Source organism: Bubalus bubalis, chromosome 2, assembly GCF_019923935.1.
Source record: "Bubalus bubalis isolate 160015118507 breed Murrah chromosome 2, NDDB_SH_1, whole genome shotgun sequence".
Lineage (NCBI taxonomy): Eukaryota > Metazoa > Chordata > Mammalia > Artiodactyla > Bovidae > Bubalus > Bubalus bubalis.
In genome coordinates, this window is record NC_059158.1 from 27,300,737 (window position 1) to 27,328,547 (window position 27,811).

General features: G+C 44.4%; 1 protein-coding gene across 4 annotated transcripts in view; it reads right to left on the reverse strand.

The window, feature by feature from the left end:
• Positions 1-1,570: 1,570 nt before the first annotated feature.
• The window catches only part of PAQR8 (progestin and adipoQ receptor family member 8), a 44,082-nt gene continuing 17,841 nt past the window's right edge, over positions 1,571-27,811 (reverse strand). For all 4 annotated transcript variants that reach the window (XM_025268495.3, XM_006056760.4, XM_006056761.4 and 1 more), the window contains one exon: positions 1,571-6,190. In XM_025268495.3, the coding sequence (XP_025124280.2) occupies positions 5,107-6,171 (1,065 nt within the window). In that variant the 5' untranslated portion in view covers positions 6,172-6,190 and the 3' untranslated portion in view covers positions 1,571-5,106. The remainder of the gene's footprint in view (positions 6,191-27,811) is intronic.

Here is a 27,811-nt window from a genome sequence, read left to right on the forward strand (position 1 = left end):
GGGAATTCATGGCTTGTTGTCTTCCCTGGAGGCTCAGACAGTAAAGAATCTGCCTGAAACGCAAAAGACCAGGGTTCCACCCCTGGGTAGGGAAGATTCCCTGGAGAAGGCAATGGCTACCCATTCCAGTATTCCTGCAGGGAGAATTCCATGGACAGAGGAGCCTGGCGGGTTACAGTCCATGGGGTCACAAAGAGTCGGACACAACTGAGTGACTAACCCTCCCCTTTGCTGAGCGTAAGTGTCCATCAGGGCTGGAATTTGTTTTGCGCATGGCTGCATCCTGGTGCCTAGATCAGGGCCTGGCATCTGCAGGCTCAGTGTTTGTGGAGTGACTGCCATTGAACCAGGATGTTCCACAGGTTGGCTCTGCCTCCCGCCAAAGCCTTTCTGGCAGAGGACTCTCGGAGGGCTTGATTCGCATTTCAGAGTTCTTTCAATGAGAGATAATGTACCCTTGGCTTTGTATCATGAGCCAGTATCCCAGCCACAGTGCCATCAGAAATGTCAGAAGGAGTGTCACATGACTGAGAGCTGAGCCAGACTTGATTTTTTTGTACTCCACAGAATCAAAGTATTAGGTTGCCCAGGAGTTCCTAATTTCCAGCTTTTCAGGAAGTTCTATATTACACTGCTCATTAACTTATTGACAACATTTTGACATGACTTATCCTTACTCTGAAAGGATTCATTTTAATGATGGGCCAATGATGTATCTTTTTTCTCTATTTTATGGCATTTTCATTAAAAATTTTTTTTTATTATCAGTTTTTTTTTTTTTTTCCTTTTGGCTGTGCTGGGTCTTCCTTGTGGTGTAAAGGATTAGTTGCTCCACTGCTTGTGGAATCTTAGTTCCCTGACCAGGGATCAAACCTGCATCCCCTGCATTGGAAGGCAGATTCTTAACCACTGGACCACCAGGGAAATCCCTGGCTTCTTCTTTAAAAAGCATGAATTATTTTAAAATGAGAAATAACCAATGACTTTGGGAGGGGGTGGGGATTCCTACTGAGCATGCATACCTCTCTTATGAGGCAAAGACTTGCCTGAATTTCTTATCTGGCCCCTGATCAATTTCTATTGATTAAGGAGGCAAAGAACTCTGGTTGGTAACAGAGCCTCTAGTCAGAGAATGCTATTTTCTTCCTGTTATTGTGATAACATAATCACCTTTTCCACAGCTATTTAAATCTAATAGTTAGGCCACAGAATCCTTTGGCTGTTGGGTGACACATTTCTAACCATAGTTACCTATTATGATATAATGCTCCCCAGGTGGTACTAGCGGTAAACAATCTGCCTGCCGATGCAGGAGACATGAGACGTGGGTTTTATCCCTGGGTTGGGAAGATCCTCTGGAGTAGGAAATGGCCCACTCCAGTATTCTTGCCTGGAAAATTCTATTTTTCAGGCAGAGGAGCCTGGTGGGCTACAGTCCAAGGGGTCACAAAGGATCTGACACGACTGAGTGACTCGAGCACACACAGTATACCATAGTATAATTCATAATTTTTAGGCTTCAAAAAATATAATCGATCGACTCAAAAGTTTGGAATATTTAACACCATTGTCCATGAGATCAGAAATATTTATTCAATTAGATTGAAATCCTCAGAAAAATCAACTCCATAGCTTTTGAGGGGAGGGAGGTGCCATTTGATCTACTACCAAGTGGGGATTTGGGGAGGGGCAGTATTTGGGGAGCTTGGGGAGGGAGATTTCTTTTTTTAAGCTTTTATATTTTCCTACCTCTAGATGGCTATGAAGTGTCCTGGTTTCCTTCTGACAATGTTTGTCTAGATAAAACTTTTCTTTAAGACAGACCTTGTCAAAGACACAAGGTAGCTGTTGAGAGTACAATAACCCATTTACAAAATGTTTAATGGTCATTTGTGTAAGTCGATTTATATAAACACAAAATAGTTCTATGTTTTCTTTGCCAAGACATCAAGCGAAACACTAGGACCAACACAATTAGGCTGAGGCTTTGGGGACCATGGCCGTACCTCCTCTGAATGAGACTTGAGCGCCATCTGGAGAACTCACTTGAAACTACAGCACGGCAACGGAAGAATCTCATGTTTTCAAGCAACCCGGTACAATCGGGGAACTTGATGGACAGCAGAGGCAGGAAAGAACTGCCTCCATTCCATGGTTTGCGCTCCTACTATTTCAAGCTTCCATCGGAGGATTGAGAGTAGTGTTACTGAGTGAGGTACTTTCAGCCGAGGTGGGAGATGAAACCATAACATCTGAAGAGCAGCAACATTAGCTTCTTAGTAAATACAGGTCAGGAAGTGTTTGCAAGAGGGAATCAGGCAAATAGTTCCCCAATTTGTTGCATCTTGCTATCCCCTCTCCTTACGTTGAGTAGAGGGGTGCACACAATATCCACTTTATTCCCAAGATATAACTGACTGATAGTTAAGTTTTTTAAGAGGCATTTACATTTTAATAGATTGAAAGTCTTAGTAAAAAAAGAAAAAAAGAGACAGAAAGAGAGATAATAGCAGAATTTCCAGTAGATGTCAACTGTTGGCTTTGGTAGAGTAAGAAGAACCATCTCCTTTATTAAATACTTAATTATTCCTTTTAAACAAACAAGGTCGCTTCCTTACTGATTCAGTCATTTTAATGAAATTGTTTTAAAAGGAGTGTGTAACCCTCAAGAGTCTGAATAGTGAAAAACGCCTGCATTTCCCGTTTCTGTATTTCTCCTGAGATACTGGAATTTCTAATGAGATAGTAGTCTCCTACCTCAATGCTTTTCAAATATCTCTGGTGAAAAAATACTTGTTCTTTTTAAATTTCCAATCACTTGGTGGACCAATGCTTGGGTAAATTAAAATCAAAATGTTATGAACTTTATGTTCATATCTAAAAACTTAGCATCGCTCTGTACGTGTCACGGACTGTTTCGTGTGCAGACGGGCATTGGCCTGTGGATGGCATAGAGAATCACCCCTCTAGTCTCTCTTTAAAAATACTTGCATTTGGCCTACAGATCTCTGCCCACCATGGCCACCATGGTTACATTCAAGAGCTTGACTTACACTTTTCTTTCAACTCTTACAAGAAGAGAGTCTCCAAATCCATAATTATGAACATTTCAGATGCTTTCTTGTCTCCATTCTAAACTGACCCTCTACCTGCACTGTGTTGATGCAACTTTCTATTCCTTTGTTTATCAGTTCAATCCCGTTCAGGGTCCCTAACTTTACTGGCAGTGAATTTGGCCTGGATGCCAGAAGCTCGTGTAAGACACGTGGGTAGCACAGAAGTTCAGATATTTGAGGATTCCCAGGAGGAATCCACCAGGAGGAAACAACATAGCTGACAAGACATATGCTTTCTCTTTTTTTGGCCACCCACGGCACGTGGGATCTTAGTTCCCCAACCAGGAATTGAACCCACATCCTCTGCAGTGGAAGTGTAGAGTCCTAACCACTGGACCACCATGGGAGTCCTGCTATGCTTTCTTGATATAAAGATTATAGGAAAGCTTCAGTTGAACTTTTCTCCCCCAAAAAACACAGGTCGAAAGAGTCTTCTGACGGATAAGCGATTCCAGTGTTCTGAGTTTCTTTCATCCACTGGTTGAAAGGCAATGAATTCTCTTTTCTTATCCCAATAACCTCAAACAGGAAATTCCACATGGCCGTGTATTAAGTGAAGTGTTTGTAAATTTTCATTTATAAGGCACAAACCCTACACATCTCTCAAGAGAAAGGGGAAAAAAAAAGATGCGAAGACAGTAACCTAGGAAGAGAGGAGGTTCATCAAACTGGAGTGAAAAGCCACCTCCCTTTTAGTAAACAGAGACCTTATACCGATTGGAAATGCAGTCTTTGGGGAGGGTTTCAATGCAGCCCCCTTCCCTGGATCACTGCAGAAGGCGGTCCTCAGGGGGCTGCGAAGCCAGGACACATCAACTGTAAGTACCCACCCCCACGCCCCATCCCACAGAAGCTGCTGGCCAGTGATGTCCTAGCCGAACATTCTGCCTACAGGGTGCTCAGTTCACCAGCCTCACCCAAAGGAGCCTTCGGGGACCAACCTTGCATGAGTACACACACGTGCCTGTTCTGGGGCTTGATTTAAGCTGCTCTAAGCTGAGGTACAGTGCTTTCCCAAGGACCGTGAACTAGGATAGTTACATGGGTCCTTCATGGGGCAGCATCTATTTAAGAGGCTGGACCTTGAGTTCCTTTTGAAATAATCAGATCCCTAGAACCAATTCACTCTACCAGGGGCTTTTTGAACATGCTGGTCAAAATCTGGAGGAGATTATCTGAAGAAAGCTCCAGATCTTCTGGCATGTAAGGCAGCCCTAGTAGATATCAAGTAATCCTGCAGTGCACAGGGATAAAACAGAAGGGTCCCAGGACACCAAACAGTAGCCATGCTTGCTGGCTGGGCCTCCTGATGGCTCTTGGCACTGTATTTTCTAGTACCGTTTCCATTAGTATTATATGAGAGTAAATATCCTGAATGTCTGCCTGGATCCAAGCATTTCCCAGAAGCATGACTGCTTCATCGTCCTCGCTATGCCCATGCAAGGTACAGCTGGGAGTGAATACCACTCTGGAGACAACAGCCAGGCAGACATCATCCTGAGAAAAGTGGGCTAGAGAAGGGACCAGAAGTCAGACGAATCCAGTATCCAATCACCAAAGACCAGCATCGCAGAAGAATGCCCATTTCAATACAGTGTGGTCCAGCCACCTTGTAATGTTTTCAGTCCAATTAGATTTTCCCTTTAGTCCAGGGCTGGCCCCCGGAGGCCACAGTCAGAATTCTACTCAACTTTCAGGCATGAAGATGGTTCTTAATCCCGTGGCCGACGAACCTTAGCCGAGGTCCCTTCCCTTCCTGTGTCTCATAAGGCTACAGCCCAGAGGATGAAAGATAAACCTTTCATTCACGACAATGATAACAAAACTCTTGGAACCTTTGGCTTCCCAACGCCATAGCCATAGCCACCCTTGGAAATATGTACTCATTTAAAAGCCCACTCTTAAAAACACAAAGTCATCTCCTACTGTGGACTCAAGTTCTCCCCAAATCTCGACAGGCTGCCTCCACACCGCGCCCCACCTGGCAGCCTCAGGAATCCTTCTTGGTCAGTCTGGCCTTGATTTTTTGTCTCAAGAAGGCTGCAGTACCCGCACTGCAGGCCACCACGAGGAAGAAGGAGAGGCAGGCCAGGTAGATGGACAGGGGGCTGTGGCGGGGCAGGTAGATGTCCTGTCGCCCCTTATAGTCCAGGAGGATGGCCTCCAGCTGGGAGAGTGTGCAGACAGACAGAAAGGTGTGGAAGATCTGGTGCCCGTGGCCCACGATGTCACAGGAACCAGGGAAGTACTTCTCTGGAACCGGGCAGGAGAAGAAGTAGGCACTGACCAGGAAGAAGATGATCTGGAGGGTGTGGTACCAGGCCGCTGGGTCCTGGCAGCCAGACAGGTGGCACAGAACCACGCGATGTACCACGGGGCTGATGTCCAGGATGTAGGCCAGCCCGGACGGCACCACCTGGCAGATCTTCCTCATGACCGGGTAGGGCCGGCAGTAGCGGTACTTGGCGTAGCAGCAGCCGGCGCAGGATAACCAGCCACAGAAGGCGGCGGCGGGCAGGAAGAGGAGCCAGAAGTGCTCGTACCAGGCTTGGTCGGAGGTGTAGAAGAAGTGGACCAGGGCGCTGCCGTACTGGTAGACGCTCACGCCCACGTAGTCCACGAAGTAGAAGGTGTAGTGGGAGAGCTCCGACTTAGACTGCAGCAGGTGGGCCAGGAGGCTGAAGGTGAGGTACGTGATGGAGGACAGGACGTAGACGAGCAGGGGCAGCGTGTAGGCAGAGGTCCACGGCAGGCCCTCGGCCTCCACAAAGGCCCAGAACCGCAGGAGGACGGCCAGGGCCGCCAGCAGGTGAGTCCAGACGTTGACCACCTCATTGTGTTTCTGAAAGAGGCTGAAGAAGTAGTAGCGCCACTCATGGCCGGTGGGGCGGTACCCGGCGCGGATGTAGGGCTCCCGGAAGAGCTGGGGCACGTCGGTCTCGGGGACGGTGCCGGGCATCTTGGGCAGCCCATCCTCCAGGATCTTGGGCAGGCGTCGCAGATGCTGCCCGCTCACGGACAGGGTGCTCAGACGCTCCAGGATGGCGGTCGTCATGGCTGCCCTGGGATGCTACCTACAGGAAACAGTAAAAATGGGCAAAGATGCCGTGAGAGAGGGGCAGGTTTTCTAGTGCAGCTGGGCAGGCGGGGACTGTAGACAGCTTCTTTGAGCCTCATTCTTTTTTCATATGTAGAATAACAGAGTTGGACCCAGGTCCCTTACTGTCCTGATATTCTGATTTTGACTTCTCTTCTATCCTCTACAGTGTGAGGCCAAGTTGCATCTTGTAAAATGGAATGTTGCTGCTAAGTCACTTCAGTCATATCCGACTCTGTGCGACCCCAGAGATGGCAGCCCACCAGGCTCCCCCATCCCTGGGATTCTCCAGGCAAGAACACTGGAGTGGGTTGCCATTTCCTTCTCCAAAAGGGAATGTTAGCAACCCTATTTTATGACATCTACGAAGTAACTAAGGGTACCTTTAAAGCTTTGCTAGATGATATTTGCTAGATGGCTCAGTGGTAAAGAATCTGCCTGCCAGTGCAGGAGACTCAAGAGATGCAGGTTTGATCCCTGGGCTGGGAAGATCCCCTGGAGAAAGAAATAGCAATCCACTCTAGTATTCTTGCCTGGAAAATCCCATGGACAGAGGAGCCTGGTGGGCTACAGTCTCTGAGGTCACAAAGAGTTGAACACAATGAGCACATACCCTTACACAAGACAATATTAAAATGTAATCAGACAGGCTCTAAAAGTACAAAGTATTTTACTGAAATACAAAAATGATCAATGTTGATATGATGAATGAGAGTCTACATTTCTTGAGCACTAATCTTAAATTATCCACTAATTTCACTGAGAACTTGAAAATCTGAGATAAGCAATAGTAACTTGAAACTCAAGGTCATCCATAGGGTGGTAAAGACCAAGGAATATTCTGGGAAATCTTAACAGTTGAACAAAATTAACATGTGGCCTCAATTTAACATGAAATCTAATTGCAAAGATTGTGTGTGTGTGTTTAAATTATGCTCTGGAAAACAAGTAGTTTTGGATTCGCCTTTCCTGAGTACCCAAATCTGTATCCAATAAGTTTCAGGCTTCAAAAATTTAACTTGCACTTGGAATTTTTAGGTGATACATGAACCAGATGAGCATGGTGATTATTTCATAAAAGAGCTGCAAAATTTCAGATGAAGTTACTGAATAAAGCAATAGATCTTCAGTCTATCTACAGATACCTTCATATTCCTCAAACTCTTTTCTTCAGAAAAGTTCAAAACCTGATTGATTCAAATGTCCTCCCTTTCTTTAGAGTCCTTTAGCAAAGGATACAGCCAGTGTTTCTCAGGGCATTGCAGATTTTAGCCAAGAAAATGTCATCTTCCCATACACACTTCTTAATCAATATTAAAAGGGAAAAAAATACCTCATCGGGTCAAAAATGTAGGGCATGAAAATTAATAAAATGTAAAAAAAAAAGTCTAGGGAGACTTGGAGTCAAGTGTTTGGGTGGCTGCTCCCTGGGTGACTTTGGGCCAGTCACAGACCTTGCTAAGCTTGTCTCTTCATCTGTAAAATGGAGTGATCTTTGTCCATATTGGGTGGGATGTTTTGATGGTTAAATGAGAGACTCTAAATAAAGTGAGGAGCACTCTGCCTGGCCCAGCTGGGTGCTTGAATGTCAAATCCTGCTGCTATGCCATAACTGGGAGCTGGGCTCTGTGCTGGGGTATGGAGACTGATTAGATCTGCTCCCTGCCTTGGAGGAGGTCAGACTCTACAGGACGGACAGATATACAGGTAAATCATGACAGAAACCTGGGATGAGTGCCCCACAAGAGGCGAGGGCAGTTCACTGTTTCTTGTGTTTTAACAATTGATAAAATATATTTATTTAAGGACAGTACAGGGGCCACCCATAAGCAATACATGAATAGAACAGAGAACACACATCCAAACAATTCGAATAAGAGAGATATACTTGTTGCCCACAGACCACGAGGTCTCTGTAAACAACCAAAGCAGAAGGTGGAAGGGGTGGGTGAGCAGGCTTTTCCAAGTGACTCCTGAACTACCTTTTAAGGAAAAGTCAGAATTCCCAAGAGACAATGGGGAAGTGGGTTTGGGTTGGGGTGTCGGAGAAGGCAGTGGCACCCCACTCCAGTACTCTTGCCTGGAAAATCCCATGGACGGAGGAGCCTGGTAGGCTGCAGTCCATGGGGTCGCTGAGAGTTGGACACGACTGAGCGACTTCACTTTCACTTTTCACTTTCATGCATTGAAGGAGGAAATGGCAACCCACTCCAGTGTTCTTGCCTGGAGAATCCCAGGGACGGCGGAGCCTGGTGGGCTCCTGTCTATGGGGTCGCACAGAGTCGGACACGACTGAAGCGACTTAGCAGCAGCAGCAGCAGTGGGGGTAGAAGATGTCCAGGCAGAGAGCAGGGTCAAAGCCCAGGCTCCCGAGGAGGGGGCCCTTGTGTGGCTGGAAGGACGATGCTGGCTCCAGAGATCTGGATCCCGTCGACATGCCTGCAGCGCCAGCCTGGGCTTTGTCATCTGGGAAGCAGAGCTAATGACATAGGACTTTATGACGTAATGCCTGTAAAGCGTTCAACACGGGGCTTGCTCCCAAATCCTCAACTGGCAAAATGTTGCCATTATTATGACATGGTTGGTGGTTGGTGCGAGAGGCAGGGGGCATTGATGAACAGAGGGCCCAAGCCTGCTCTATACCAGGTCCTGAGACATCTGTTTAGCCAGCACCCACCATGGATTCCCCACCAGGATTCGGCTGTGAACTGTGCCCATAGAGGAATTAAAGACACCAAGAGAAACTAAGCATTACAGAGTCAGTCAGAAAGACAGAAAGAGGGGAAGCAGGAAACAGAAAAAACAAAAAGGTATCATTTGAATACTTTAATTCATTTAAAAACAAGAAAACAGAAAGAGGAAAAGCTAAGCAGTGCTTCCGCTATCAGCCAGCAGAGGGATCCAAGAGCCCGGAGTTTTAAATTCGGTACAGCCTCGCCTCCAGCTGACCTCTGTGGCAGTTGGTGACTGAGCACAGCAGGGGAGGTGGGGAATGGGTGGGGTGCACTGGCCCTGGAATCAGTGGATCCACTGCAGGGCTGGGCCTGGGACGGGGCGGCACCGAAGCTAAGATCTGCGTTGGCTGAGAAGCTCTGATGGGGAAGCAAGGCTCACGGGGACCTTGGGGAGCTAAAGGGTTCTATTCTTTACATACAGGTTTCTACCATGTCTGGTGAAGCACGGAGGGAGATCAGATGAAAGTTATCAGTCTGGTTTTACTGTTGAAAAAAAAAAGAGGTGAGTCACTGGGGGTATGAGCTGTGGGAGAAGGAATCCCGGAAGAAGCTCCTTGCTATGCTCCACCCGCATTGCCCACTAAGTGCTGTGTGCTTAGTCGCCCAGTCGTGTCTGACTTTTTGCAACCCCATGGACTGTAGCCCACCAGGCTCCTTTGTCCGTGGACATTCTCCAGGTAAGAATACTGGAGTGGGTTGCCATTTCCTCCTCCGGGGTATCTTCCCGACCCAGGAATCGAACCCACATCTGCTGCCTCTCCTGTATTGCAGGTAGATTCTTTACCTGCTGAGCCATCAGGAAAGCACCCTTCTACCCCCTTAGACAGGCTTAACTTCACCAAGACAGAGTGGGCACTGCTTCCAGAAACAGGTATCCAAGGGCCAGCTGTAGGGACTTCCCTGGTGGTCCAGTGGCTTGGGCTCCGCGCTCCCAGGGCAGGAGGCCTGGATTCAATCCCTGGTTGGGGAACGAAATCTCACATGCTGCAACTAAGACTCAGTGCAGCCAAATAAATACAAATTTTTAAAAAGGGACACCAGCTGTAAAGTCTGAAAGCACTCTTTGGAGGAAACCACATCTTGACGCCATGGCGTTGGTGCAGGCACACACACAGCCAGCTTTCCCTAAGGCCCCTCCTGACTCCCCACCTCCACCCTCAGGATGCCCTAGTTCCCACCTACCCTGGCCTTGCCTCCCCATCACACTTCTCTCCCAGCCCCTGACCCCTGGTGATGCACTCACTTCCCCACCAACAGCCAGTCCCTTTAAGGGAAGGGACTTTGTGGTGTGCAAGTTCTCAGGCTAAAACAGTTTGCAGCATATAAAATAATCATACCCTTGATCATGATTTACCGAACAAACAGTTCTTTAGGCTCAGACATACAGCACCAATTTCATTCTGTTCTGCCAGGTTGAAGGGGAAAAAAAAAATCATGGTTTGTAAGTTGGGAAGTCTGGCTGTTAATATTTGCTCTACACAATGAGCTATGTGGCCATGCCTAAGACATTTAACTACTCCAGGTCATTCTCCTCATAAATAAGAGTGGGTGGGAGATGTTTTCCTGTCTCTCTAGGTCTTAGAAAAAAGAGTCAATAATGAAAAACGAGCAGTAGCTGAATGGTACTTTGAAAAGACAAACCCTGCACGTTAAAGTATCAGCAAGATTTGAGCTAAAGAACACACAGACGGATTACAATTAGTAACTTACATATTTTGTAACTTATGATTGATTTTAATGCAATCTTTGAAAACGGAAATGGAATTTAATAATTTTGGATACATTTATAGATTCTTCATAATACCTCCCCCAACTGCTTTATATAGAGTTTAATTAGATTTAGATTGTAATAGGATTGGAATCAAAAGTTCTGTTTCTTGAGTATAATATCTGCACCATGAAAGGACTGTAAAATATTACATCATACTTTGGACTATTTAGGAGTCCAATCTTAAAGTTTATCTTGGATTCTCCTATAAAACTATTAATAAAGCTAATAGTTTTACACCTAGAGTATGCCATCTAAAAAAAAAAATTAAAAGCTGCACATTTGGGAAATGGACATAGTTTGGCATTGATGATATTTTATCTGGAGGCCAAATAGAGGACTCTTAAGGCAGTGATGTTCCCTAATTACAAGGGCCCTAGGGGAACTGACTACAGACTTGGAGTAGCCAATTCCCTGGAGAAGCCTGGATGAGGAATTAGCAATTCCAGCCCTACCATTCATATAGGATTTTAGGCACATGGTTCAAATTCTCTATACTTGTGTCTTTGTCCATAAAAATGAAGGAACGGTCTCTACACGTTCTAATGCTATGAAATTCTGTCATCCATCTGGGCTATGTTTTGCTGTGTGCTGAAGGTCCAGCAGTGAGCTGAAGTCACCAACCAACAGACCCAGTGACATCACCTCGTGTCACTGTAGTGGGGGGAAGAGGCTCACACAGATGGCAGGAAGGTGGCCTGCTGGTTGTTGGACAGAGAACAAAAGAGCAGCAATTTCCATCAAAGAGGGAAGAAGAAATGCTTCCAGAATCCATAGATACCCAGCCTCACACAATGCTACAAAACCATAAATGACTGAGGAGGAACAGTGGCCAAAATGCCAGCTTGGTGTCTGTTTATAAGGCAGGGAACCCTGCTGTGAGCAGCCTTTGGTCTGACCAGAGACTTAAGTGGACTTGCAACAGCCTCAGAAAACCCCAGGACCTCCACAGTCATCCATCAAGTAAGAGGCCTCTGGGCGCACACTGAACTTGGCAGCTGCATCTGCCAAGGATCAGACCACTGTTTATAAAGTCATATTTTAAAAGGCGGCAGTACCAGCAGAATTCTATTATTAGCAGAGACAATTTTAACATGGGTTCAGATTGACCAGCTGTTAACGCATATCCACTCCATATTTAAGAAAACCTAAAAAAACAAATAGGGGCTTCCCTAGTAGTTCCTTGGTAAAGAATCTGCCTGCCAAGCAGGAGATGTGGGTTCGATCCCTGGGTTAGGACAATCCCCTGGAGGGAATGGCAACCCACTCCAATATTCTTGCCTGGCAAATCTCATGAACTGAGGAGCCTGGCAGGCTATATAGTCCATGGGGTCGCAGAGTAAGACACGACTTAATAACTGAACCACCACCACCAACAACAACAACAAACAAATAGCATTTCAGCATCCAAAACTGGGAGCTCTGATTTAATGCTGCTAAATCTATACAATGGAATACTACACACCCATTAAGATAATGATGTACATATATTGCACTTGTTGCTATAGAGAGATGCATGTGACAGAAATGTGTGCTCCATTGTTTCTCACTGTTCTGGCACTTAGAACAGCACATAGTAGATGCTCAACAAAGACTTGAATAAATACATGAATGAAAGACATTATTACAAAGGAGCAAATTAGAAGTATGCATCCCATTTTTGTAAAGATATACCTATGGCGCAGAGAAAGAATGAAATATAATCAGAACATCAGTACAGATATTTCAAAGTGATGGATGAGTCAATACTACTGTATTTTTGACAATGGGTATTTACTACTTTTATAACTGGAAAAATGAACTTATTGCTATTTTACAAATAGGAATATTTGACACAAATCTACAAAAACTGGTAAAACGATTAATCAGTATATTTAATTAGTACATCCTTCTCCCCACCTGCCAAAACATTCCAGCAATATAAAGGAATATATACTTGTGTTATCCTGTGGATTTCAAGCTCAACTAGTTAGTATATCATGCTAATGACCTTCTTGTCAGAAGCGTCGACTGGAGAAAAAATACACAACCTAAAAGTTGCGAATTATGTTTTATTAGCAGAACTTTCCCTAGCCCAACCTGTGTATGTCTTCTGGGTAACCTGTGGCCAAAGTTATTAAGATAAACCACTTGGAAAGTCAGAGAAAGACAATACCAGGGGAAATGTTTCTTTTTAAATCACTAAATCAATCTTTTTAAATCATTGAGAAGAACTAAAATATGTTTTGGAAAAAGACCACATTTCCTAACTTGGAATATATGTCATTGCTAAGAACTTGATACTTCCCCAGCTGAGATGATGGCACTCTTCTGCCAACAGATGTCCTCTGTTAAACAAAGCAAGTGTGTCCCTCAGGGCTAAATAAGCAAACTAGACTCCAGTCAGCAATATTTGACCGGGTAGCTTTAAACTTACAATAGACTCATGGATTTTCTTGGCAACCTTGGCTTTCTCAAGAGCACAAAGTCAAAATGGCTTTGTAAACTATTTAATTCATTATCATAAATGTACAGCTATCAATAGAAGCAGCTTTTATGTTCAGATTTTTAAAAACTTGTCTAGGAATAATTTTAGATTTACCAAAAAGTTGCAAAGATAGTATAGAGGCTTCTTATATACACTTTATCCCTAATGTTAACTAAGGCGCCAACACTGGTTGGTTCTATTAATGCAACTCTAGACTTTATTTGGAGAAGGCAATGGCACCCCACTCCAGTACTCTTGCCTGGAAAATCCCATGGATGGAGGAGCCTGTAAGGCTGCAGGTCCATGGGGTCGCTGAGGGTCGTACACAACTGAGCGACTTCACTTTCACTTTTCACTTTCTTTCTTTTTTTTTTTTTTTCCACTTTTCACTTTCATGCATTGGAGAAGGAAATGGCAACCCACTCCACTGTTCTTGCCTGGAGAATCCCAGGGACAGGGAGCCTGGTGGGCTGCAGTCTAGGGGGTCACACAGAGTCGGACACGACTGAAGTGACTTAGCAGTAGCAGTAGCAGCAGAACTTACTGAGGAGTCAGCCTCTCAGACTCTCTGAGGAGCCGCTCCAAAGACATAAGAAAGAGGCCTGGATATATTAGGAAATTTCTTTGGGGAAAAAAAAAATGTAGTAGAACATCAAAAGATCAACTGCTTATTTAAAAAACCAGATATCTCAAGTTAATGATGTTAATGCTTTGCGTATGGGAAATTGCAAGAGTCTGGGTTTATTGAAATTATTCCTTAGATATATATCTTAAACTTTCTAGGATCAGTATTCAGTTTTTCTCCACCCTGAATTCCCCCCAGGACTCACCTGAGGGGTAGCTGCAATGGATGAGGGCTTGATGGTGGAAAGCATTCTCTGTTAATGGAATGACAGGCAACATTTTTGCCGCAGGAGTAACATAGCTATACTTGCCACAGTGTAAGCTAAGGGTCATAGGGGTGGGGGATGAGAGGGTTGGTTAAAGGAGAAAAATTGTGTAATATCTGCTGGTAAGGCTGCAGTCATGTTCTCTGAGCTTAGGAAAGTCAGTACAGTATATATAATATTGTATATACAATATTGTCAAAACACTTTTCTTGCAGCACACAAACCCAAAGAGCCTTAATAAGCGAGTCCATCTCTGACTTTATAGGCCCTGGCACTGCTGAATCCTGCCTATAAAAAAGGTGAGGTACACCTGTTTGCCAGGAACACATGTCACCTGGGCTCAGTGATCCCCGCCTCTGAATCTCTTCCTCTGTGGCTCTCCCTAATATGGATAGGAGAAAGAAAGTGTTGGTCACTCAATTGTGTCCGACTCTCTGCGACCCCATGAACTGGAGTCTGCCAGGCTCTTCTGACCTTGGGATTTCCCAGGCAACAACACTGGAGTGGGTTGCCACTCCCTTCTCCTGAGGATCTTCCCGACCCAGGGATCAAACCTGCATCTCCTGCATTGGCAGGTGGATTCTTTACTGCTGAGCCACCAGAGAACCCTCTCCTCACTTAAGCAGGTACTATTTTCAAAACGCCTCATTACAGACCCAGAATGTACCTTCCACATGCAATAAGAAGCATCTGTGTTTCATTCTAGTGGTAGAATGCGGAGGAGCTGGGAACAGTTTAGAATGCATTGGGCCGTCTAAGGTCAATGGCCAGCTTGGCTGGGTGTGACGATCCTTTTCCTTCAGAGACTGCTTGTTTGGGTAAAGGTGAGCTCTACTGTCTGAACCACCTGTAATTAAAGCCTAGGGACAGGGAGCCTCTTAGGACTTTCCACAAGAGTGGAACCACTGGCTTCATTCGGCACAGTCTGGCTTCAGCTACGCAATCTCTTACCTGCAGGAAGCTTTATTACCCAGGTTCCGCAAACCTGCTGGGACATGGGCCAGCCCAGGTAAACCCCAAAGAGAACCACAGATTGCCACTGGCAGGAAATCAATCCTGGAAATGTACTTTCCACAGAAGAATCTGATAACAAAGGAAGGCTGGGTTGGCACAATGAGTTAGGTGTTTCCTAGCAATTCAGTTAACCCTTTTGCAACTAATGCCATACACTCTACTGGAGGTTCCAAGACTGGGGTTTTTCAATTTTCTAGCATGTCATTTCATTCACAGTTTTCTCTATAGACATCCTCAAGCATGCATTCCTGATCAGTTGCTCAGTCATGTCCGACTCTTTGTGACCCCATGGACTATGGCCTGCCAGGCTCCACTGTCCATGGGATTATCCCAGTAAGAATACTGGAGTGGGTTGCCATTTCCTCCTCCAGGGGATCTTCCCAACCCAGGGATCAAACCCCGTCTCCTGTATCTCCTGCATTGGCAGGCGGATTCTTTACCACTGAGCCACCTGGGAAGCCCAGACATCCTCAAGGGCTTAGTAAAATTCTACACTGGCCATGGAGTTTTCTCCAGGCCATCTTGATTTCTTTCCTCCCAGAACACTTACCTACTTATCTATCCTACATGGTTTGGTTAGCAGGACGTCTGGACTTGTGTGCTACTTGCCTGCTGTGTGTGCAGACAGCCAGTTACTGGGTTGCAAGTTCCTTGAGACAGAAACATGGACTTCAGTTCAGTTCAGTTCAGTTCAGTCGCGTCCAACTCTTGGCGACCCCATGAATCGCAGCACGCCAGGCCTCCCTGTCCATCAACAACTCCCGAAGTTCACTCAGACTCACGTCCATCGAGTCAGTGATGCCATCCAGCCATCTCATCCTCTGTCGTCCCCTTCTCCTCCTGCCTCCAATCTCTCCAAGCATCAGAGTCTTTTTTCAATGAGTCTTTTTTCACCTCACATGAGGTGGCCAAAGTACTGGAGTTTCAGCTTCAGCATCATTCCTTCCAAAGAAATCCCAGGGCTGATCTCCTTCAGAATGGACTGGTTGGATCTCCTTGCAGTCCAAGGGACTCTCAAGAGTCTTCTCCAACACCACAGTTCAAAAGCATCAATTCTTTGGTGCTCAGCTTTCTTCACAGTCCAACTCTCACATCCATACATGACCACTGGAAAACCATACCCTTGACTAGACGGACCTTTGTTGGCAAAGTAATGTCTCTGCTTTTCAATATGCTATCTAGGTTGGTCATAACTTTTTTTTCAAGGAGTAAGCATCTTTTAATTTCATGGCTGTAGTCACCATCTGCAGTGATTTTGGAGCCCAAAACAATAAAGTCTGACACTGTTTCCACTGTTTCCCCATCTATATGCCATGAAGTGATGGGACCAGATACCATGATCTTAGTTTTCTGAATGTTGAGTTTTAAGCCAACTTTTTCACTCTCCTCACTTTCTGCCATAAGGATGGTGTCATCTGCATATCTGAGGTGATTGATATTTCTCCCGGCAATCTTGATTCCAGCTTGTGCTTCTTCCAGTCCAGCGTTTCTCATGATGTACTCTGCATATAAGTTAAATAAGGAGGGTGACAATATACAGCCTTGATGTACTCCTTTTCCTATTTGGAACCAGTCTGTTGTTCCATGTCCAGTTCTAACTGTTGCTTCCTGACCTGTATACAGATTTCTCAAGAGGCAGGTCAGGTGGTCTGGTATTCCCATCTCTTTCAGAATTGTCCACAGTTTATTGTGATCCACACAGTCAAAGGCTTTGGCATAGTCAATAAAGCAGAAATAGATGTTTTTCTGGAACTCTCTTGCTTTCTTCATGATCCAGTGGATGTTGGCAATTTGGTCTCTGGTTCCTCTGCCTTTTCTAAAACCAGCTTGAACATCTGGAAGTTCACGATTCATGTATTGCTGAAGCCTGGCTTGGAGAATTTTGAGCATTACTTTACTAGCATGTGAGATGAGTGCAATTGTGCGGTAGTTTGAGCATTCTTTGGCATTGCCTTTCTTTGGGATTGGAATGAAAACGGACCTTTTCCAGTCCTGTGGCCACTGCTGAGTTTTCCAAATTTGTTGGCGCATTGAGTGCAGCACTTTCACAGCATCATCTTTCAGGATTTGAAATAGCTCAACTGGAATTCCATCACCTCCACTAGCTTTGTTCGTAGTGATGCTTTCTAAGGCCCACTTGACTTCACATTCCAGGATGTCTGGCTCTAGGTCAGTGATCACACTATCGTGATTATCTGGGTCATGAAGATCTTTTTTGTACAGTTCTTCTGTGTATTCTTGCTACCTCTTATTAATATCTTCTGCTTCTGTTAGGTCCATACCATTTCTGTCCTTTATCGAGCCCATCTTTGCATGAAATGTTCCCTTGGTATCTCTTCTTAATATCTTCTGCTTCTGTTAGGTCCATACCATTTCTGTCCTTTATTGAGCCCATCTTTGCATGAAATGTTCCCTTGGTATCTCTAATTTATATCTTCTGCTTCTGTTAGGTCCATACCATTTCTGTCCTTTATTGAGCCCATCTTTGCATGAAATGTTCCCTTGGTATCTCTAATTTTCTTGAAGAGATCTCTAGTCTTTCCCATTCTGTTGTTTTCCTCTATTTCTTTGCATTGATCGCTGAGGAAGGCTTTCTTATCTCTTCTTGCTATTCTTTGGAACTCTGCATTCAGATGCTTATATTTTTCCTTTTCTCCTTTGCTTTTCACTTCTCTTCTTTCACAGCTATTTGTAAGGCCTCCCCAGACAGCCATTTTGCTTTTTAGATTTTCTTTTCCATGGGCATGGTCTTGATCCCTGTCTCTGTACAATGTCACAAACCTCAGTCCATAGTTCATCAGGCACTCTGATGGACTTACCCATCCTTTATTCCTCTTTTCAGCAATTATCAGAGGAAAGGAGGCCCAGAATGTGTCAATGGATGTTTGTTCAAAAACAAAGTGAAAGAAGACTCTCCTTTGGCCCTCTTTGCTTCTAAAGGTAAAACCAGTGAGATTTTGGATAAGGAACACATACGGGATTTTTTCAACAGGAAACATTTGACTTAAGTGTTGTTTATCTGGGTGTAGTTCATCCACTTGGGAGGTATCCACAACAATATTTAAATTGTTCACTGGGTTTCCAATCACCAGATGACTTTTGGTCCATTTCCTCCTATCATTGGTACTTTTGTGCCCAAGAATGCCTAAGCAAAGATGCAGGGAAGAGAGGCCAGGCAGAAGAAAAATAAAGTCAAAGAACACTGGAGCAGGAGTTAGGAGACCTAGTTTTTTATTCTCATTGCATAGAAAAGCAGAACAGACTGTCCTGGTTCCCTGAACAAGCCACACACTTCACATTGCCAAGCCTCTATCTATGCCTGGCAAACCCTGCTTCTCTCTCAAGTCCAGGCTCAGATAGAACGTTCTCTGGGAAGTTCAGCAACAGCCTCAAGCAGAATTAATTGCACCCTGTTATATCCCCTTAGCCTTATGTTGTAACTGGTTGTACTTGTGTCTTCTTTACATTAAACTGTGAAATTCAATGAGTTGCACAAGGGAGTCACTCAAAACATTTAAAACATTTTTTTAGTTTGTATTACTTCATCATGAGAATAACTGAGGTATGGAGAATTGAAGTGACTTATTCAAAGCTCTGAACTGAATCTGCCCTAAGGTATGGGCACTTCTTTCTGTGTTCCACCTATCAAACACAAGTGGAATAGAAAGAGTGGGATAAGTCGTGGGAGCCTGCCTGCCTGTGAGCTCATGGCAGCCTCGGAAAAAATCCTGCATCTGGCTGGGACATTTGCCTGTGTGGTCCAGAGTCCCCTCCCAGGCATCCCAGGAGGCTCTCCTAAGGGAACCCCTCTCCTCTATGGGCTTTTCCACAGTTGAAGTAGAAACTCATGATGAGTAGCTGATCTGGTTAAAAACTCTTAGTCATTCCGCAGATGAGTTTCATTGGAAAAGGTCATTGGTTCAGATCAGCAGCTGTGAACAGGGCCCCACCCTGGTCTTCATCGCCATCATTTTACAACCACCTGCCCGCCTTGCTGGCAGTTTCTACAAGGTGGTGGCGGTTTCTAACTCAGGGTTATTGAACTCCAGGGTCTCAGATGTGACGCCCCTCCCTCCTGATCACAACCCACCTCATTTCCGGCTAGACTACTTCCTCCCACCAGCTCACAGGCTCTGGGCTCCTCGGGACCTCCGACCCTTGTTCTCTTGGTTCTCCCACCTCACTTGGCCCCACTGCCATCCCAACATCCCATTTTTAACTGAAAAAACTCTAAGTAAGAGGAAGACTATTCTATCCTTTTAGTGAGATTCTGAAGTTGAGCATACTATCAGTCTTCTTCCTTTTCTTCTTTGTCAAGGTCAGCAGGAAGCAATGGTCTCTCTTTTTCAAGTTCTTCTAGTTAACCAGGACTATCTCTGCTTCCATTTACAAATCCTCTTCTTGGAAGTGTACTCTTAGGCACAGGACTGCACTCTCCTGAACAACTAGACACAAACTGTTCTTGGCTCCCGTAAGACAAGAGTGACATTTTTTCATCTTAGTTTTGCTCCAGGGAAATTAATGGCTAATCTAAGTTAAGTTCTTTGAGACACTCTAATCAATCAGTCTGTCCAGAAGATGCCATAGCTTCATCTTCAGTACTTCCTTATAGTTGTTTAAATGCTTTCTTCGTATTAGCCACTTGGCTTCCCCTCTGGAGCAGTCCATGCCCTCTATCCAGCCGCACCCTGATGACTTCTAATTTCTCTTTTTCCCTCAGCAGGTTCTGGGTACTGCTAGAGAAGGTCATCAAACATTACAAGATCATGTTGAATTTGTGCCTTTTCACTCCACAAGACATCACTGTATCCATCTTGAGGTCCCATCAGCACCTTAAACTTCGTGTGTTTAAAACCAGACCTCTGCTGTGTCTAGTTCTGTGACTGGTCACCAAGCCTTGAAATCAAAGAGAAATTTCTTCTTTTCTTCCTCTGCTAACATTCCAGTCATCAAATCCTCTTTTTTTTTTTTTTTTAACTGCAGTCTATTCCTTCTCTCACTCCCCTGCAGGCTAGTACACTGTCCCAGTTAGATTCCTGTGATAACCTCCTAACTGATCTTCTTATGTCCTCCAACCTCCGGCCACAGTTTCATCTGATTTGATTTGGCTAAAGTTCTATGCCCACAAAGCCACCAGCTTTATTCTCTGCCAAATAAAGCTCACACCCATAATGCAGTCAGTCAAAATCTTCCCTGCCTTGACCCTCACCCTCAACATTATCCACTGTTGATTTCATGCAAAATGAAACAGATCAGAGTGAAGAGAACAGAACCTGTCAGAGTGCACCCCACACATTAAGGATAAATACTGCCATGAAACTCCTGGTTCCTAATACAATCTCTTATGACTGCTACTGCTGCTAAGTCGCTTCAGTTGTGTCTGACTCTGTGCGACCCCAGAGATGGCAGCCCACCAGGCTCCCCCGTCCCTGGGATTCTCCAGGCAAGAACACCGGAGTGGGTTGCCATTTACTTCTCCAATGCATGAAAGTGAAAAGTGAAAGGGAAGTCGCTCAGTCGTGTCCGACTCTAGCGACCCCATGGACTGCAGCCTACCAGGCTCTTCAGTCCAGGGGATTTTCCAGGCAAAAGTACTGGAGTGGGGTGCCATTGCCTTCTCCGAATCTCTTATGAAGGGTCAGGCTAATGTTTGAAAACCACTGATCTCTGTACCATTAGCTATTCCCAAACGTGCCCTGTGATTTTCTCTTTCATTTTGAAATTCAAAATGCTTTGCATACAAGAGAAAAGTATAAAGGATGATACGACAAACAACTGCTTGTCAAATCTTGTGTCATATTAAGATTCAAAAATATATATGCACGATCCAGAGAAAACTCTAATTTGAAAGGACACTTTCACCCCAATGTTCACAGCAGCAAAAACTATTTACAATAGCTGGGACGTGGAAGTAACCTAAGTGTCCATCAACAGACAAATGGATAAAGAAGATGTGGTACACATATATAACGGAATACTACTCAGCCATAAAAAAGAATGAAATAATGCCATTTTGAATCAACAGGGGGTAGACCTAGAGATATGACACTAAGTAAGTCAGAAAGAGAAAGACAAATACCCTACAATATTATTTATAGGTGGAATCTAAAATGAGCTTATTTATGAAACAGACGCCCAGACATAGAAACAAATTTATGGTTACCAAGGGGGAAAAGGGGTAGGTGAAGGATAAATTAGGAGTTTTGGATTAGCAGATACAAACTACTATATATGAAATAAAAACAAAGTCTTACTGTATTGCATGGGGAACTACATTCAATATCCTATAATAAACCATAATGGAAAAAAATATAAAAAAGAATATGAGCGTGTGTGTGTGTGTATATATATATAAATTACTTTGCTGTACAGCAGAAACTAACACAACACTGTAAATCAATTATACTTCAATTAAATGTATAAATGTATGTATATAAATATGTCACTACATATATGTGTTTTTTGTGTGTGCATATATACATATATATATATGACTGTGTATACACATATGACAGGGAAGCCTGGTGTGCTGCAGTCCATGGGGTCAAAAAGAGTTGGATACAACTGAGTGACTGAACAACAACAAATAGATCATCTGTGTCTATCAAACAGGCAACTGAGATCTAGCCTCCTGTAATCACTCGTTCCTTTCCTCCTTTCCTCCCTCCCCAGCAGCAGCCACTATACACTAAATTTGGTATTTTTCATTCCCAGTAATGTTTTCACATGAAAACATTATGAGATTATAAAAGTATATAACTACCTGTAATGATTAATTTAAAAAACATGAAATTAAAAATCTATAAATTATATATATATATAGGGATTTTTAAATCTTTGTATAAACTTTGCACCTAATGTTCTGCAGCCTTCTTTCCTAATTTAATGTTTTGTGTTTTTCCCATGTTAATTGCTGTGTGATTCTTGATTCACTTTCTCTGCTGAATATTTTCCAATGTATTTGTCCCTCCTCCTATGGACAGACAGACAGGTTGTTTCCTTTATTTACTGTGACAAACAAGGCTGCAGTGTGGTCTTCTTGACTGTGTGCCTAGAAGGGGATTTCTCTTCAGTCAATCCTAAAGGAAATCAACCCTGCATATTTACTGGAAGGACTGATGCTGAAGCTCCAATACTCTGGCCACCTGATGCAAGGAACTGACTCATTGGAAAAGACCCTGATGCTGGGAAAGATAGAAGGCAGGAGAAGGGGGTGACAGAGGATGAGATGGTTGGATGGCATCACTGACTCGATGGACATGAGTTTGAACAAACTGTGGGAAATAGTGAAGGACAGAGAAGCCTGGCATGCTGCAGTCCATGGGGTCACAAAGAGGTGGACATGACTGAGCAACTGAACAACTTCAGGTCTTGGGTTAAGCTGCTCCCTTTACCTGGAAGGGCCTCCTCCCTATCTCTACCTCTGAAAACCTCACTCATCCCTAAAGTCACTTCTCAGAGGCTGATTCCTTCCATGCCCTTCCAATCCACTGAGTCAAAGCAAAACCCCTTCTCCTGCCACCTGCAGTTTGTGTCACAAAATGATGCCATCACATACTTGTTCTGGGGTGGTTTGGGTACTTCTCCTATATCCCTAGCAGGCCTTATGAACAAGCACTGTCTCACATGACCTTAAGTCCATTTCCCTCACTTAGAGCCTGGCACATATATCTGCCTGGAGTGAACCCTCAGTGAATGAACATGGAGTCCACCGAGCTTGTTTTCCTTCTTTTGGTACTAAGTACTGCTCTCAGCGCTTCCCAGGTGGCTAAGTGGTAAAGAATCCACCTGCCGATACAGGATATGCAGGTTCAATCTGGGTCAGGAGGATCCCCTAGAGAAGGAAATGGCAACTCACTCCAGTATTCTTGCCTGGGAAATCCAAAGGACAGAGGAGCCTGGCGGGTCACAGTCCATGGGGTAGCAAAAGAGTTGGACATGACTTAGTGGCTAAACAACAACAATTGCTCTCAGCGTGGGATGACACATATCTAATGACAACAGTCTGCTGTATTCCCGTGCCTTTCCCCACAAGGGCAAAGAGAAGCCTGTCTCTACCATCTACATGCTGCGTTGGGAGAAGCCGGGCACTCACAGCTTGATAACCACCTGGGGGCAGATGCCTGGAGGCAGCTGTGCGTGCGAGCTCGAGTGCACTCAGTCATTCAGTCAGGTCTGACTCTTTGTGACCCCATGGAATGTAGCCCACCAGGCTCCTCCGACTATGGAATTCTCCAGGCAAGAATACTGGAGTGGGTTGCCATTCCTTCTCCAGGGGATCTTTCTGACCCAAGGATCAAACCTGCGCTGCAGGCAGATTCTTTACCACTGAACCATCAGGGAAGCCCTCTGTAGACAGCTGCTTCTGCATAAAGATCAAGGGGGGAAATCTTCCTCCTCTCCAAAGCACCCAAGATATTACATTTATGCCAAAAATTTTGTAAGAATTTTGTTCAGGGAGTTCCCTGGTGGCAGTAGTTAGGATTCCAGGCTTTCATTGCCATGACCCGAGTTCAATACCTGGTTGGAGAACTGAGATCCTGTAAGCCACATAGTGTGGCCAAAAAAAAAAAAAAATTATTTTGTTCAGAACTTAAAGCAAACTGAAGGCAGATAAGATTGTTACCAAAATACAGGGTGGGATTTAGCAGGGGTCAGTTTCTGAGCTTGGTGCTGTGCCTTTTCAGCCAACAGATGCTCATTGCCATCTCGTAGGCAGCAGTTCATACAAGATGTCTGCTCCTCTTTCCTTTACCTGGCCCCTGTGACCTTAGCAATGATCCTGCAACTTTAGGCTGGGGAGAGAGTCACAAACAGCAAGTGTGTTCTCAATGGCTGCTGGCGTGGCTTCAGAATCCTCAGCCAGGGCCAGGATTGTGGGGGTGAAGGTGCCGGTCTACCTGCAGACGTTCATCATCCCCTCATCCCTCCAAGTTCAGTGCAATGGAGATGAGGGCATGGTAACAGACTTCTTCCTGATTCCAAAGTAGAGATTCATGCTCATTGTACTTCTCAGTTAGGCATGGAAAAGGTTAAAACAGGAGATGTGAAAAAATCAGTTCAAGAATCCAATGCTGCAAGCCTCTTTCCATTTTTTCAGAAGTTCAAAGTAGAGACTTACATGATGGCAAGTTGATACCTGTGTATACCAGCCTCATAAATTAGTAACATAACATGTCCAGCTCACAGGATTTTTAGAAACAGCTCACTATTCCATGCCATATGACCTACCAAACAGAGAAAAAGAGAACAAGTACTCTCAAGCTGGCCTGCTTCTATTTGGATTGACAGAAATGTCAGCTGAAGCTCTGAAAATCCAAGTCTTATGGAGTTTAAAGCTCAGAAACAGGCTAAACAACAACATGCAAACTTAGGTGTAACTATAAAAAATCAAACTCCTGACTGTTGTTTGTAGGTTATGGAGTTTGTAGAAAGGGCCAAGAACAACCAATTCTCTTTACTGTAATATAACCTCAAGTCTCAGATGACATCTGATTATAATCTGTGCAAACTGCTACCTGAGTGCCTGTTTTTCCAATTGAGTTGAAATGCGCATGTCCACAGTTTCTGCGTCAGCTGCCCACCCCGCCTCCCCGTGATTTTTACAGACACACACCAGGTGATCATTGCCTGGGTCTTGCCACACACCGCCTGTGGGCCCTGGATGATTTAAACGTCCATTGTATCACAGCTGAGAGACAGACAACGCCTTCCAGGCCTCGCTCAAATCTCATCTTCTTATGCAGTGCAAATAAAAAAATGTTGCCTGCCATTCCAGTAAACAATGAATGCTGCCCACCGTCAAGCCAACAGCCACTGCAGCTGCCCCCGGCGGTGCATCCTGAGGGGAATTCAGGGTGGAGAGAACCGGTTTCTGGCCCTACAAAGTTTAAGGTGCACATCTAAGGAATAATTTCAATGAGTGCAAAGGGTCTTGTCTCTTCCCAAAGATAGAAAAGCACTAAAATCATTAACTCGAGATATCTATTTTCTGTGACTAACAGTAACCTTTGATGTTCAATCACATGTTATGTTTTCAGCAAGAACTCCTGTATAGCCTGGCTCCAGGGAATCCCCCTTAGGGTCTTTTGAAAGCATTTGCTGAGTGCTGTGCTTTTTAAAAATTTTTTTAAATTTTAAAATTTTATGTGCTGTTATTTTTTTAAATTTATTTTTAATTAGAGGATAATTGCTCTACAGTGTTGTTGGTTTCTGCTGTACAATGTGAATGAGCCATCAGTATACATAGGTCCCCTCCCTCCTACCCACCCCCAAACCCATCCCATGCCTCTAGGTTGTCACAGAGCACCAGGTTGAGCTCCCTGTGTTACACAGCAACTTCCCACTCTCTAGCTATCTATTTTATGCATGGTAATGTATGTTTCAGCGCTGCTCTCTCAATTCGTCCCGCCATCTCCTTCTTCCCCTGCTATGCCCACAAGTCTGTTGTCCGTGTCTGCTATTTCTGAAGCACCTGGAATTTATTTTGTTTTTGACAGCTCACAAGAAATCCGTAAGAAATAAGGAGGGAACCCTAGTACACAGAAAACTTAGTCATTAACTGGAATGAGGCATATTCAATGTCCATATGGTATCTCTGCTCAGCTGTAACAAATATACCTCAAAATGAACACAACCAACAACAGGTTTAGTCTCTTCACTAAATCTATTTCTGTCCCATGTTCCTTGTTCTTGTTCAGTAAATAGCTTCACCAGGTGCTCAAGTCAGAAACCAGAGATATATTTTTTCCTCATCTCACTCCTCTTTATCTAGTTGCCAATAATTATTATTGAGGGTAGGAGGAGAATGGGGCGACAGAGGATGAGATGGTTGGACAACATCACTGATTCAATGGATATAAGTTTGAACAAACTCGGCGAGATCATGAAGGACAGGGAAGCCCGGTGTGCTGTAGTCCGTAAAGTCTCAAAGAGTTGGACAAGACTTAGTGACTGAACAACAATGAGTCATACACGGAGCATTTATTCTATGCTGGGCACCATTCTAAGTTCTTTGCATATTATTAATTCACAATCACTCCTTACCCCTCTATGAAATGGAATCTGTTCTTTCTACCTATTGTACAGATGACAAAAGAGGTTAAGAGTCCACCCAGTCAGGAAGTAATGGAGCCAGAACCCAGAACCAGGTAGGCTCACTCGAGAGGCCATGTCCTGAATGCATTATTCAGGAAATGATTTCTGTCTCAACTTCATTTATTGAAAGTGAAAAAGTGAAGTCGTGTCCGACTCTTTGCGACCCCATGGACCATAGCCTACCAGGATCCTCCATCCATGGGATTTTCCAGGCAAGAGTACTGGAGTGGATTGCCATTTCCTTCTCCAGGGGATCTTCCCGACCCAGGGATCGAACCTGGGTCTCCTGCATCGTAGGCAGACGCTTTACCGTCTGAGCCTTCTAAAATACATTAGTTCCTAAATGTGGAAGCAATACTTTTGATAATCAGAACTGTCCAGGTCCTTCATCTTCTGGATGCCAGTGGTCCCGATGCAGCTTGGGTAACGGAAGTACCGATGGTCAAGAAGATTGGACCATGTCTGCAGTGAACCTAGGCTTTACTGGGAGGTTGTTCTTAAATAAAAGTTCTAACAGGACCTAATTTACCTGTGTTTTGATGTTTTTCCTTCAAAGTGGAATACATTGGTAAGTATTAGTTTAACTGAAGACTTGATTAATCAAAGCTACATGGAAGTAGGTACATTGTCATTAATACCAATGAGACACTTCCATTCTAAATGCCATTAAGAAACAGACAACTCTTCCCTCTTGGAGGCTGTATTGATCTCAGAGGCAAAGTAAGCTGGAAAGCAGAAGGCCCAAATCCTCTCCTCAAATTAAATGAATCACGTACTTAAAAATAAACCACGATCCTTCTGGCACTAGTAGCGCCATCTGTAAACTGAGAATGCTAAAGGCCAAGGACTTGATATTTCTGAATTAAAGTTGAAAAAAAAAAAAGAATGTCATTACAAGCCTAAGACAAGATAAATACGGGTCTAGAAAGTGTCACTTTCAAGTTTTAAGTTTACCCAGTATCTAATAACCAATTATATAAGCCCACCATCCGGTCAGCATTCAAATGAGATGATTTTAAACTCCAAGGAGTGCATTCTCAAGTCCCAGGGTGCCAGTAGAAAACAAAAGCCACAATACCAGCCAGAAGCTATTCGAGCAAGTTCCACAGATCATATGGTCTTGGCAAGAGACAAGCACTTATTGTTGTGAGAAAACTCAAGGTCAGCACAGTACTTGCAGTTCCACTGCCCCATGCTCCCTTCCACAAAGGATCCTAGTATCTACTGAAAAGTTGCAATTATTCCCCAGCTTGCCATTTCAGCCTTACAGGCCACTTCTCCCACTCCAGAGAATTCAGCTAGTTTGGACATTCCTGAATAACAACCCCAAATAATGTTTGTTTTCTGGCTTGCTTTTATATGACATCCTAAAAGATGGAAAAGGCTTCCCTGGTGGCTAGTAAAGAATCCACTTGTAATGCAGGAGAATACCTGCAATGCAGAAGACACATGGGTTTGATTCCTGGGTTGGGAAGATCTTCTGGAGAAGGAGCTGGCAACCCACTCCAGAATTCTTGCCTGAGAAATCCCCAGGACAGAGGAGACTGGTGGGCTACAGTCCATGGTATCTTAAAGAGTCGGACGTGACTTAGTGACTAAACCACCAACCAACAAAAGATGGAGAAAG